Genomic DNA, 15,017 nt, shown 5'->3' with positions numbered 1-15,017 from the left:
TAATGGCAGGAGAGGATGCGGCCGAAGGCATGCAAGATCCTATGCCCCTCTCTTGACAATCCATCTCAGAGAGATTTTTTGTGAACAGCGGACAGTGGGCATTCTCTGTGGTGGCGCATATATTGTGTCATGTTTTTCCCACTGTTGGAAAACAGCCTGCGCAATTTCCAGATGTAGCTGCCATTCTTAAACTTCGGTGCTAATAAGATAAACATGATATGTGAGGTCATGTCCAGGTTGAGGACTGGTGGTATTGACAGAAAAGTGTTTAATGTTACTTCTGAGTTAAAATCAAGAAGAAATGTAGAGTTAGTACATCTTTGTTTCTTCAAGAAAAGCACTGCAGTAGTATTGTGTTTCAGTATTTTTGCAACCCTTCCATGTATTTGACGTCGAAAGGCTTTCAGTACAAAGAGAACACTTTTAGGCATTATGAAGTTAATGTGGTTGACAGTGTCCTCTTATTTACAGTGCTCTCTCACTTTGATAACGCACTCCCCAAACTCTGCCAGACATCCAGTCTTTGTGGCTGAAAGGGCTAGTTGTGCAACTGGCCATGCTGAAATCATATCTTAATGTTCACCATTTCAGAGAATTATCCATTTTGTTGAAGACAACTAAAATCTCCTTCCAGTCCCCTGAAAACTTAACATTGCCTTAATTAAATTCTTGTACTGGTCTTTTGTGTAAACAAGCATATGGTTCTAAGCGGATGCATAGTACATTTGCAGTAATTTCATCACAGTTCTTACTGTCATGTGTACAAAAGACTTTGGATGCTGGCAGTAAGGTCAGACTGTTCGAAATGTTGATGGCTCGCATTATGGTGGAGATTTGGCCAACATTCTGCTGAGGACAGGTTTTAATTTATTGTTTTAATTCAGTTGTATCATCTCACGGTCTGGTTGTGTGCTGAGTTCAAATCTGGTTTGGGAAGTGATTTCTTTTCATTTATCTTCCTGGTTTTTGAGTTAATGTACACGCCTGTATATCCATGGTTTTGAAGGGGTTAACCATTGATGATTATAAATGAACCTCTCTTTCGATCAAGGTGGACTTAGCATGGTGGTAGCGAAAGGTTTAAAGATAAGAGCAGATGAGCTCTTGGATACGGATAATGAATTGTTTGGACAATGTATTACATTATTACTGAGATGCATACCACTAAAACTCATCTGGACTAGTCTACAGTCTGTGAGGTTGAACAGCCAGGCAGCTAACTTCCTCAAGTATGCTGTAGAATGACCAAGGAGAAACACCAGAGGATGTGGTAGGACCTGAGCCGAGCATGGGTTGTAACAGATGTCCGGTAAAATGGTTAGAAGTAGAACTCCACTGGCTTGAATATTGGGAGTAATGTCACCTCTGTAACAAGCAGGTTCAATGCCTTGCCATCTTTCTGGGATGCTGTGTCATATACATTTTCGATAATACCAATGCTCTTCTACCATACCCTTCTTCATATTCTTCGAAATGTTCACTATGATGACAGTGACAGAGGCTTGGTGTTGACATTTGCACTACCCGCATACTGATAGGAGAAGACTTGGGATTCAGGTAATATAACACTGCTTTGTTTCTTGACTTACTAAGAGCAGGAGAGAAAGCCACATGAGATGCTGGTCCAACTCATTATTGTGGAAGGGCCTCAGCCACAGTTAGATTAGTCTTCCTAGAAGATTTGGCACCAGAGTTTTTAAAATCGGCTGATTAAATTATTGTGCCGGCAGGGGACACAAAGTAGGTAGGTAAACGTGTTTCTTCGATAGAAGAAAGCAGACCATGGATACGACATGCAACCTTATCAACAATGAAATGTAGAACAGGTCACAGAAAGAAACATCTCAGCTGGGTTTCACTTCCATTGCCTGTGACTGTGTGTAGCGGCCTTGTACTTACAAACAAAAGTTACAATAACACTCAAACACAAAGTTATGGACTAAAAACAAGTCTTGCGAATTAGAAATGATGAACTCTTTTGGCTCCTGATAGACTCCGTAGAACTGTGATGTAAATGTTAGAGGCGAATGCAATGAAGGCTGTTGTAGAATGTCGAGTTCACAGTTACACACAGACGAATAAAGACATGCATTACTAAGCTCTGTGTGTGGCGTAGTCATTGGCCGATACCTAGGCTGGGGAGAAAGCTACATCTATTAGTCTGCAATGCAGATGTTCAGCCTTTCTGCAGGAGCTAATCAGTGAACGCAAAACCGTGCACAAGGGAATGCAGCAAAAGGGGACCTAGAGAGATTCAAGTTTCCAACTTGAGGAAGTACATAACCCTGCTCTTGGGGCGAGTCGAACTCCTTTATTTTAAGATTTTGAGTCCCCTACATTTCCTCTGAATTGGAATGGCACGAGTTTATTTACTGCAAATTATACATTATCTTAAAACGAAATGTTTTATCCTAATAATATCCCAAATGGTAGTGTGGAAATGGAAAACAATTTGAAATCAATTACGTGTCCAGAAATAAGAAATCCTTGCAGCAGATGGACCGGGCACCTATCTATGTGGTGAAGATAATGATGTGCTGGTGTTGCTCTTTTACCCTGAGAGGGTTTCTGGCTGGCAAAGAAACAATGGTGTGGCATCGGGCTCGCCCCAGAGATTGGAGGACTAAAAGCTACTGCGTTCTCAGTGCGGGGAGTGACCACCAATCAGATGAGCACTGTAAGAAGGATGGTGCTTAAAGATATCATGCAGCATCAGAAGTCCGGGTCCTACCTCCAACGGGGTCAGACTAGCTCCTCCTTTTTACAGAGCGCTTCACAGGTTAATAATGGCTCAAGTGCATGCGCTGAGAACAGTGTACACATGCTATCTTGCCTTCCCTCTGGTACTTGGCGAGGGTACTAGTGATAAGAGAAGCCAAATCCTATGTTTTTGTTTTGACTGAGGAAGCACAACTGTTTTTGGATGTTAAAACACCCACCACTGTGGCACCTTCAGGATAAGAGCTGGATGCAGATAGCAGATCATTGCGATTTGTAACACTGCTTGAACACTCCTCAAATGGTTCCTGCATGCCTCCTTTTTCCCTCTTTTCTTACCTTTTCTCTCCTCTGCGACTGCCTCGACTTTCTTCTACCCCCCGCAGAACCCCACCCCGAAACTTGCAAAATCCTGTCACCTCTATGTCTCTATCCTTAGATGCCATTCCACTTTCTGTTCTGGAGTATTTGCTTAGTGTACTTTCTGATGGTGGTTGCTTTTTGTTAGGCATATTAGACTGATCTTCCCAGGGCTGCTACTCCTGTTCAGCACTACTGTGCTCGAGCTAGGTTACCAACAACATATGCATAGGACAACGGGTCAGTCGGGTGACGCTTGTTAGGGGTTTCTTGCATGCATTTCCTTAACCCCGCCGCAGCGCTAAGGGGGCGGGCGCGCGGCGCGCCCATGCTGGTGACGGAGCGGTTCCGTCACCAGCCGCGGTTGAGCTGTGCTCATGACGGAGCAGTTCCGTCATGGCCCCGCCCGCTTAATAGAACGCGCCGCGCAGGCGCGAAATGAGCGCCGCGCGGCGGGCGGGCCATGACGGAACCGCTCCGTCATCAGCACAGCGCCACCGCGGCTGATGACGGCGCGGTTCCATCATCAGCACGGAAAGGGTTAACAGTACAGTCAGCTAAATTTGTTATATCCTGTAATAATTTCTAACCAGGATGCTTTAAAATTTTTAACTAGGCACAAATATATGGTCGGGCAAAATAAAGCTCTTTTAAGGGGACCGGATGGGATAACATTCCTAAAGGAATAACTAGAAATGTAATGATTTTGTGGACTCAGACCCAAGCAGGACATCGCTCGTGCTTATTTTCTACAAGCTATCAAGATCAAAAATTACATTTGCTTATTTTTCCCTGAGCTTCTTGTCAGAAAAAAGCTTTGATATTTTAAAGGCTTTTTCTTTATGAATTAACTCAACCCTACTGTCCAGTGACTGATAAAACGTCAGCTTCTATGATGTGACCTTCCTGTCACTAGCATGTTTTCAGCAGTGTGTTTTTGCTTTAGACTTTCATTCTAGGTAAGTTTGCAATCACATGTTATTCTTTTCTATTTTTGATTTTAATTAAAACAAAGCTCCTTTAAATCTAAAACAATAACTTACCCACAATAACCTCAACAGCCACTGGGAAGTCATCGTCATAAGAGAGTTCCTCTTCCTTCTTGACTCCTTGTTTCTTTTTCAGCACGATGGGGTAGAAATACTGCCATTCTTCTATGAGTTTCCTGGTGGCCGGATCTGACATCTTGTAGGCGTGGCCTGTTAGGGTGCCATTCAAGCCATAAGGGCCGACGATCACTGGGGAGGAGAGGAGCAAATATGTCTCAGTGAAAACAAGGCAATCACACGGAAACGGACAGCAAAAGGGCATCAGGGGCCACATTAAGAATATTGTGTTAAATATGAATTTCGTCGTCATATTCGTAAAGACTATTATAACAATACGCCGTTAAATGGCGAGTTTTCACCAGTCACTACATCTCAAGAAACAAGGGCCGTGCACAGATGATGGGACGGGTATTAAACAACTAATGTCAAATAAACACACAGAAAAGCACATGACGAGGGGTCCGAAAAGATCAAAACAAACACTCACGGTCTAACCTTTCACGGCTGGTAGGAGCCAAACTCGCGCACCAGCCAGTTATAATGTTTTCCTGCATTTGTACATACATATACAGTCCTGAGAGGAATCAGGAAACCTTTGGCATAACTTCAACACAAGGGGGCGCCTGAAACACGCAGCTGTGCCATTGTTATATTCAGTTCGGCTCAGACAAAAGGTTTGCAAACAAGCTTTCTTGTGTTAAAAATACTTTAGCACACGATATAGAAGTTAACATTACTCAAACTGGCCAAATCCATGAACCACGTACTTCACTTGAAAAGGAATATGACAAGAAGGTTCAGTGCACTCGCATCCTGTGCACTGGACCACTATAGAAGAGCATTACGTGCCGGATTTGCACACTATAAACTAGTACCTCACAGTCTCAATACAACCTCCATAATTAACATCCATCACGTCTAATACGAAAGCGAAACACTACACATTCTGCATCTGATGTCCGAATCTGGCAATTTTTGAAAATCTGCTTTGCATTCCTATTCAGACAAAAACAAATGTCATTCAAACTACACTAAGGTGACCTGCTCCAGGTAACCTCAAGCTCCCGAATCAGGTTCTGGCCTGGCCTGGCCTGCCTGCTGAGCTGACCCACTATCCCCGTTGAGATGAACAATGATCTCCATGCCTCACTTGGTCACTCAGTAGTACGTAAATGAAAACTTAAAACCGAGAGCCCAATGAAGCAACTCAATACATGGGAACCCCGACATGGGGGTGAGGATATTTAGGGGCATGCATTTAAATCTAACCTTAAAGGATAGACCTTTCTAGAAACTCCATTATATGTATATGTATATGTATATATATATATATATATATATATATATATATATATATATATATATATATATATATATATATATATTAACTCTTGGAACCTTCGTGGCATAAAGTGCGTGCTGTGTCCTGGGCGCGCTAGGAGGAGACCCGCCTCGCAAAGTGGAAGGAGTTACAGGGACAGCTTCGGCATTCGTTTTTCCGTCCAAGGTATTGGAACCTCCAACCCACCGTATTCCTTTCCAGTAACAGCTGCTGTGCATTACAGTCCGTGACTGCACGGAGGAGTTTCAGGACACTGTTTCTGTTAAATCCAGGCTCGAAGGGAAAAGGACCTTTACGGTTGAGGCGTATTGGGGGCCAGAGGTGAGAGACTTTTCTTCGGGGATTGCGCTTTCCAGAGCACAAGAACCACGTTCCCAATTGAATCCAGGACCCAATGAAGGACACTTGCACCAGGTCTATGTCATGTTCCCAGTTTGCCGTGAGAGGAGCATTCTGGGTACTGTAGTTTGCCGACGCAGCTACAGGGGACTGTACGGACTTAACCCGGTGCACCTGGATTGTCCACTGATGACAGAACGAGGGGAGGTATTTAAAGTGCTCTGGCGTAAAAAGCAATATCGAAGCAGGCATCTGAGGAAGACATTATGTTGAAACGCGTCATGCCAAATGCTTTTTTGAATTAAAGCCCTCACCTGGAAACCCCGCTGTGTCGCTCCAGTTCTATTAACTCTTGGAACCTTCGTGGTATATAGATAGATATATATATATATATATATATATATATATATATATATATTCACTGAAAAAACCATAGGTTATAGACCATATATAGTTAGGAATTAGCATTTACAAAACCTTGAAAATTCACTGAAAAAACCATAGGTTATAGACCATATATAGTTAGGAATTAGCATTTAAAAAACCTCATTTTACTCACACAAAACCATTGAAATTCCATATATAGTTAGTTGCACTAACTATATATCGCGCACCCGCAATCCACTGCTGATCATGTCACATATTACATCATTCATGACATGGTCAGTGACATCACTGATGACATCTCAAATGACATCACTGATGACATCACTGATGACAACATCCAGTGACTATGTTTCTGTAAAGTTAAAATATGTCTTACATATTGAAGAATGAGTGGATGTATAAGTGTCTGGATGAAGGATTTAGTAGGTGCATGCCTGACTGTATGAGTGAGTGATTAAATGTGTCTCACTGAGTGCATGGGTTAGTGACTAAACTGTCTTAATTTGTGCATCATTATGTCTGTTGTTCTGTAAACTGCTGCATGTGTTGATCAGTAGCTATATGAGTAACTATGGAGAAGTGTGGCTCACTGGTTAGAGGAGGCAGACCTGGAAGCAGAGGTCAGCCCGGGACCAGGGTTCAATTCCCGGCTCGGCGGGGTCTTGAGTCCTAAAATGTCCATGGACTTGACAATTCTCGCTCCGGTGCCTACTCGATTCACGGGTTCACACTCTGTGACTCTGGGCAATAGCTTGCTTAATCTCCACAACGGCCCCTCGTGGCGGGATGCCTGGCTTTCACCTTGCGGATACCCTGCCGGGGTTATCTCACAGGGGAATACCAGGACGGGTTCCCTAAGCAAGCGCTTAGAAACCGCTTGGTGATTTGCGCTATATAAATTCCTGTACATTTACATTTACATTCATATGGGTTATTGATTGGTTGCCCAAGTATTTGTATGGGAGACTGAGTGTGTGTGTGGGTGGCTGGGAGGTGTATGACTCTGTGCATAGATGTGTGAGCAGTTGATTCACTAGATGTATGGGTTCAAAAGTGCATGTGGAAACAGCTGTATGGGCGGTTGACTGTGTGCATGAGTGTATTGGTGAGTGAATGGATATCTCAGTGCTGCATGTCAAAGTAAGTACATATGTAAAACACAGTACATGTGAGAGTTGACATATATAAATAACTGTGCATAAGAGCCAGTGAATGTGTGAGTGGCTGTATGGATCACTGTGAACTTGTATCAGGGATTGTATAATAGAGTAAATATGTGTTAGTATATGTTTGAATAAGTAAGGTGTGTATAACTGTATAGTTGAGGAAATGGAGGTGTGATTGATTCTTTGCATGACTGACTAGGTGTGTGAGTAACTCCATGGATGAGTGACAGTCTGTGAGTGTCTGTTTACACTGAGTGTATCTAAGGTTATATTAGAGTCTGAAGAGGTTCATCGTATTATCACATGAATTATGTCATCAGTGATGTGATCAGTAATGTCAAATGAGATGTCATCAGTGATGTCATCAGTGATGTCATTTGAGATGTCATCAGTGATGTCATCAGTGATGTCATTTGAGATGCCATCAGTGATGTCATCAGTGATGTCATTTGAGATGTCATCAGTGATGTCATCAGTGATGTCACTGACCATGTCATGAATGATGTAATATGTGACATGATCAGCAGTGGATTGCGGGTGCGCGATATATAGTTAGTGCAACTAACTATATATGGAATTTCAATGGTTTTGTGTGAGTAAAATAAGGTTTTTTAAATGCTAATTCCTAACTATATATGGTCTATAACCTATGGTTTTTTCAGTGAATTTTCAAGGTTTTGTAAATGCTAATTCCTAACTATATATGGTCTATAACCTATGGTTTTTTCAGTGAATTTCAATGGTTTTTTAATAGCAAATATCATAAGCTGTCGAATGTCAAGTACGTGGTAAGTGAAAACATTTTCGTGTTTATGCACACTGATCTGCTTTGAATGGTGCCCCCCCCCTCATTTCTATTAGGAGTACTCTCTCTTTGCAGATAGTGAAAGGTAGTTAACGCAGGCCTTTGCCCCCGTTGTAATCCGTCGTGCCTGCTTCTCTCTCCATTTGATTGATTGTTATCCAAGTATTTACTGTTTTAGAATTAGTTCTCTTTGGTTCATTCTCTATTTACAAACAAACACAGAGTCGCAATACTCTGTTTAGTCTTTGCAGATAACGAAAAATCGTGTAAAAAAAAAAGAAAAGGAATCGAGTAAAATCAGTAGGCCACTAATGGGATCTCTTTTTGACCTCGCTAAAATAGAAACATTAGGAACAACCCCTCATGACAAATACAAAACTAGTGAGATGAACTGAACTCCACACAATGATGGCTGCAAAACAGCTCGGCTCCGCCACCCACCCCGCCCAAAATAACGATAAAGAGCGGCTGCCATGATTGGTTGCGGAATGGCCACAACGGAGCTACGAAATGGTGCTGCTCTCATGCTAACCCCAGCTTCAGTCTGAAACATCCAGAAACACTGTAGACTACCAATTCGATCAGTTCCGGTAGCGCCCCAATGTAACCCGGTAGAGAAGAACTAGCCCTCCCCTCTTTGACTGATGGTTCTTGTTGCCTGTCCCTTCTGTTGTCATTTAACAGAACTATTTAGCCTGCTGAAAGGGGTTGTGTTCCGACCGCTGGTTGGTGGAGACATTTTGACTATATTCTGGACCTGCGTTGTCGCGTAATGCGTCATATGACGCGCCGCGTTAGCGCATCCGGAAGTCATCCGGGGCGCGCAGCGCGTAACGTAAGCATAACAAGTCATGTGACTTGTTAATAAAACTTTTCATTGGTTCATTTTACTTTTCTTATTGTAATGATGAAAGGCTTGGTCATATCACCTAAAAATTACGCTTTTCATTACTTCCGAACATTATTTTTTCTTAAATATATGTTATAATGTTCCAGGCTAATGTACTTTCCCGGAAATTTTACAACTGTCCTGCAAGTAAAATATATTCTTTTTTCGAGAAAAAGAGCGTTTCTTCGTCCCATGACGGAGCCGTTGAGCAAAAGAGGGTCGACCTGCTGTCTTAGTCGCCGATACGCCTGAATATGAGATTCTTATCGATCACTTTATGTTGCAGGAATAGAAAACACAACAGCCCTTGACCATTTATCTTTACTGCGTTCCTTCGTATTATACCTTTTACCCTTCATGTAATTGGTCTGCTTTATTTCACTTGCCTTTTAATGATTCTAAAACAGTGACTATTATTAAAAACTTTACCAATGTATATACTACTACCATGTTTTCTTTTAAAAACCTTTATTGTGAAAATTTCATTATACAAATACGAGCCTATAACCACGTGGGCCTGCCACGGAGCAAACTGTAATCGTATATGATGAATAGACATTTACACTGTAGAGGAACGTAACGGGCGGGCCATTAGGTTGCAAGAACTAAGGTGTCTAACAGTTACGGAATCGGTGGACGTACATTTTATAATTAAAATACGACAGGGCCAGTTACAATAAAATTATCTAGATATACATTTGCGGGCAAGTACCATGGGTGACGTTAATTCGAACTTTCAACAGTACAGTAATCAATAACACATCAGAACTTAATATCAATAGGGATGTCGAAATATTCAATCAATTCTCGTCCCCGCCCGCCATGTGCTTCAAAACTGCATACGTATCTCGTGATTTCAAGGTTCTGCAACCAGTACACAACAAGGAGTTACGAGTCCCATTTATTCCGGCGCCATTTTGGGCGAGGACGGGCAGGTCCAGGATATAGTCAAAATGTCTCTACCAACCATCGACTATGATGATGTTCATATGCTGTATTTATTAGAGTAACACTCATCTGCCCACATGAAATTAATTTACCACAATCTAAACATGTCATTTTAATCTTTCCAAAGTTCTTCTAAATATTTGGGACCGTTTCCCTTGCCTCTGAAGCTCTCAGTGCCACTTCTTTGATGAATGTACTAGCAGGTCAGGGGTTCTCCTCCAAATCTCTCTTTTATGCAGCACTATAATTAATTGGTGCCACCTCTCCATAGGACGATGCATGGTATAGTTACCACAACTATATTTTTTTTCGGTTCCTCTGGAGAGTTCATCGTGGCAGATGAAGCGTGTAACGTACCGGGCATTTACCTTTTTTTGCATGTACAGGAAAGGAAAAAAAAATCGAGCGTCCGAGTTCTAAGGTGTCCCAGGGCCATTTTAGTGGACCAGGCCCAAATCCAAAGAACAGGCCGCCATTTTGAGAGTCCTCTTGCAGCCGCCTGTCGCTGTAGCATCAACAGCAGCCGAAACTCAGCTGAATGGCAACTGAAACGGTAAAGGGGCGCCCCACTACAGCAGACGAGCCTCCACCTAGGAAGGCCCATTCACGCCGGCTCCCCCCCCCCCCCTTCGGGCACCCCACGCCGTTATTCGGAGCAGTATTGTAGGATGGCCACACCAGTGCGGCAACTTGCTAGACATCACCCCGGTGGTAACCGAATCTCAACGCCTTGTGGTGTCTTCTATTCAGAAAACATTGTTATGCTGCCTTCGACCTATTCGCCGCAAGTGCGCACACAACTCAACTGCATAGCTTGCTAGACACCACCTCGGTGCCATCCGGATCTTGGAATGTCAGCGCCTTTTGGTGTCTTCTCTTCAGAAAATATTGTTGCGCTGCCTTTGGCCCCATTCGCACATCGGTCCGCAACTTAGACATCACCTCGGTGCCATCCGGATCTTGGCATCTCAGCGCCTTTTGGTGTCTTCTCTTCAGAAAATATTGTTGCGCTGCCTTTGGCCCCATTCGCACATCAGTCCGCTACTGACACCATCTCACAGGCCAACAGGGCGCCCCACGCCGACTTTTACCATTGTAGGATGGCCACACCAGTGCCACAACTTGCTAGACACCACCTCGGTGCCATCTGGAACTTGGCATCTCAGCGCCTTGTGGTGTCTTCAATTCAGAATATATTGTTGCGCTGCCTTTGGCCCCATTCGCACATCGGTCCGCTACTGACGCCATCTCACAGGCCAACGGGGCGCCCCACGCCGACTATCAGCATTGTAGGATAGCCACACCAGTACAGCAACTTGCTAGACATCACCTCGGTGCCATCCGGATCTCGGCGCCCCACTGCAGATGAAGTGCCTCTCAACTATGAAACCACCACGGTGACATCCGGATCTTGGCGCGTTGTGCTGCCTTCGGCCTATTCGCACATCGGTCCGCTACTGACGCCATCTCACAGGCTAATGGGGCGACCCACGCCGAGTTTCAGCATTGTAGGATGGCCACACCAGTGCGGCAACTTACTAGACACCACCTCGGTGCCATCCGGATCTTGGCGCGTTGTGCTGCCTTCGGCCTATTCGCACATCGGTCCGCTACTGACGCAAACTCACAGGCCAACGGGGCGCCCCACGCCGACTTTCAGCATTGTTGGATGGCCACACCAGTGCGGCAACTTACTAGACACCACCTCGGTGCCATCCGGATCTTGGCGCGTTGTGCTGCCTTCGGCCTATTCGCACATCGGTCCGCTACTGACGCAAACTCACAGGCCAACGGGGCGCCCCACGCCGACTTTCAGCATTGTAGGATGGCCACACCAGTGCACCTTACTAGACACCACCTCGGTGCCATCCGGATCTTGGCGCGTAGTGAAGCTGCAGCAGCTGCAAATAAGCTTCAGACAGTGTTACAACCGCTGCTCAGAACTCTCAACTATGACACCACCTCGGTGCCATCCGGATCTTGGCGCGTTGTATTGCCTTCGGCCTATTCGCACATCGGTCCGCTACTGACGCCGCCTCACGTGCCAACGTATTTTCTCCGCATTTTATACCCTATGACGCATAACAGCTCATGTGACTTGTTTATAAAACTTTTCATTGGTTCATTTTACTTTTGGTTTCCTAATGATGGAAGGCTTGATCATATGACCTAAAAACAACACTTTTCATTGGATGAAAACTTTTTTTTCCCCCCAAACTATGAAAGCCCCACCTTGTTTCTGGATGTTTCAGACTGAAGCTGGCGTCAGCATGAGAGCACCACCATCTCGTAGCTCAGTCGTGGTCATTATATATATATATATATAGGGTAATATTTGATGGTTAGGGTATTGGTTTAGAGAAGTGGATTCGTGTCAGGAGTAATGGTAGGTTAAAAAGCGGGGACCTGAAATAATTCCCCTCAAAAACATTTTTGAAAGAAAATCCAAGAAAAACATTTCATATGAACATGGGGGCACTGGAGAGCATGTTCCTTTATTCCCTGAAAACAACTAAAAGGTAAGAGATATTTATTGTTAGCTTCAGTTATACCTTAAGATATGGTTAGAGAAAAAAAACCTTAACCATACTACTGACAAGACTATTAATGTAGTATATGTTGGCGTTAAGTAGGTCTTATTTAATTACATTAGGTGAGGTTACTTATTGGTAGAAATACTGTGAGGCCATAAGCATTGCATTTGGAGCACATGTTATGGTTTGCATGTCTGTTGTATGAGTTATGGATTGGAAAGCTACCCATAACTTTTTTTTTATTCGTAACCAAAACTGGGTTTTTAAGGCATTATAACCAAAGCAAACAATAATATCTTTATTCTTGATTTTTCTGAGATTTTGTTTTAGTTATATACTATATTCAACTTCTGCGAAAGTATACTTACCACACTGTGAACAGCCTTCAGCTGTGTACAGTGGAGGTTGGCTACAGGACTTGGCTTTTTGGGCAGACCCTGCAGCGCATGGCCCACAGGTCCTGGCTGCTCGCCAGCACCTGTGCCACGCTCCAGGTGGCCAACCCCCACTGTGCCTTCATTAAGGTATTATAACTGAAGACAACTAGGACTTCAATTTACTTTTTTTTAATTAAATCGCACACAACTTGCATGAATGTATACAGGGATATTAAAAAGAAAGCACGCCCATTATTTCGATTCTATGGTTTTTATATGTGTATATACATGTGAATCTAATCATCACGAAGCCGTAAGAGTAATCCAACATGAGACAAGTAACACACAAAATGCACATTATAATCAATAATTATACACAAAATACAACTACAGGAGCCTTGTGATAAAAAAGGACTTGCACCTTTACAGCGCCTATAATAGTTAATAAAGTATTTCTAATCCGATGCTGCTGAACAAGTGCACACAACTAACTGACCGTCCCGAAATGCTACAGCCTATAAACTAACTCAGAAAGTTTGTCAGTGTGGTCTGGGGCACTGAGGCTTGTAAGACAACTAATGACAATAACGGAGCTGCTTGCTGTACAGCAAAGTAGTGGCTTTACACAAACCACTGCATGCTGCAAGCTGGCAAGCCTACTGGTGTACAGCGCCTCACTATGTGTGTAGTAGAACAGTGTTCTAATAAGCTGAGGAGACATTCTGCAATCAGACAGATTTTAGAAAAGCATAAGCACTAAAGAAAGACTAATTTGTATCGAGCGGGCAGACGCTAAGAAGAAAGGATATACATTCAATGGTAAAAAGGCAGACCGGAGTTGTAGAAGGCCTTTGAGTCATGGGCTACATGAAATAGTGCTCACATGCTAGGGATTGCTTCTTTGGGCAAATATGGTTCATGGGTTATCGTAGGGTTATTCCCCTTCTCATTTCAAAAGTCAATACTGGTGTGTCACATTGTTGCTACTGCTACCTTTTCTTACCCCTCTGGGTTCCTTAGGGCAGCCATGATGTCTTTTCTATCAATCTCAGACCGGGACAACCCCAACATATTACTTCTGGATTTAACCTTGTATTCTTCGTGTTTTCTGGTGTGAACGTCCTCATTTATGAATTTCCTATGAATTACTTTGAAGAACTCACAGGAGTTGCCACAAGTCTGGGATTTCACTTTGCTATGTTAGGGGTATATGTTACTGTTGATGAGGCCGTTTCCAGAGCCTGGGAGCGAGTAGGGAGCACAGAGCAGCTCCACGGTTGGCACGTCAAGTATACCGATTTGTTTGATACAGGACATTATAAAATAGTGGCTTGAGAAAGACAGACTCCATAGGATCCTTAGATGACCTATGGTAGTAGCGTCAACCATTAGCAGTATAGGCTCTATAGAAGGTGGAGCGAGAGTTGGCATTTAAACAGCTTAACAGTTTTCACGAAAATCTATAACTATGTCCAGTCACTGGCAATAACATTGTAAATTAAATGTTTTAATCCACTACCCAAACCATACACAGTAAAGATAACACAAAGAGAAAATCAAAAAATCTCAAGAATATAACTGACCGTGGGTTATGAACCTATACAGATAAGATGTGCTTAAATCTACTTTCAACTACTTTACAGTACAGAAAACACTTTCACATGATCTCTTATGAAGTGCCACCACGCCCTGCTCCTGCTAATACAAGGCATGCCCGCCCTAGTCAATAATTCGTGGGGCTTGACGCTGCCCTAAGCAAAAAGCAATGGCCTGGTTTCTGTACGATAGGGCCAAATTATTTTGATATGGGAAACATGCACAGATATGCAGAGGGGCACAATCAAATACTTATGTCGAGAAGGCGTCTTACTTTACGCTGTGGAGCTCAGGAGTTACCTTCGGGCAGATGCAAGCGCCTGCAGTCCAAATGGATAAGGATACGGCAGGAGCAACCAATACTGGTGGGTGATGGCCAACACTTAGGAATAGTTGGCAGCTCAAGAGAAGTATGTTGCAATAAAATTGGGAGCAGACTACACAACGATAGTTAAAGTATGTGTACAAATCTACTGCCAGCATCTACGAAGCGACTGTGTGAATCAA

General features: G+C 43.4%; 1 protein-coding gene across 2 annotated transcripts in view; it reads right to left on the bottom strand.

The window, feature by feature from the left end:
- The window catches only part of MED13L (mediator complex subunit 13L), a 916,648-nt gene that overhangs the window by 269,593 nt on the left and 632,038 nt on the right, over positions 1 to 15,017 (bottom strand). For both annotated transcript variants that reach the window (XM_078667133.1, XM_078667134.1), the window contains exon 6: positions 4,122 to 4,316. In XM_078667133.1, coding sequence (XP_078523259.1) covers positions 4,122 to 4,316 — 195 coding nt within the window. The remainder of the gene's footprint in view (positions 1 to 4,121; positions 4,317 to 15,017) is intronic.

Source organism: Lissotriton helveticus, chromosome 11 (genome assembly GCF_964261635.1).
Source record: "Lissotriton helveticus chromosome 11, aLisHel1.1, whole genome shotgun sequence".
In the NCBI taxonomy this organism is placed as follows: Eukaryota; Metazoa; Chordata; class Amphibia; order Caudata; family Salamandridae; genus Lissotriton; species Lissotriton helveticus.
This window is presented reverse-complemented; position numbering and strand designations above follow the sequence as displayed.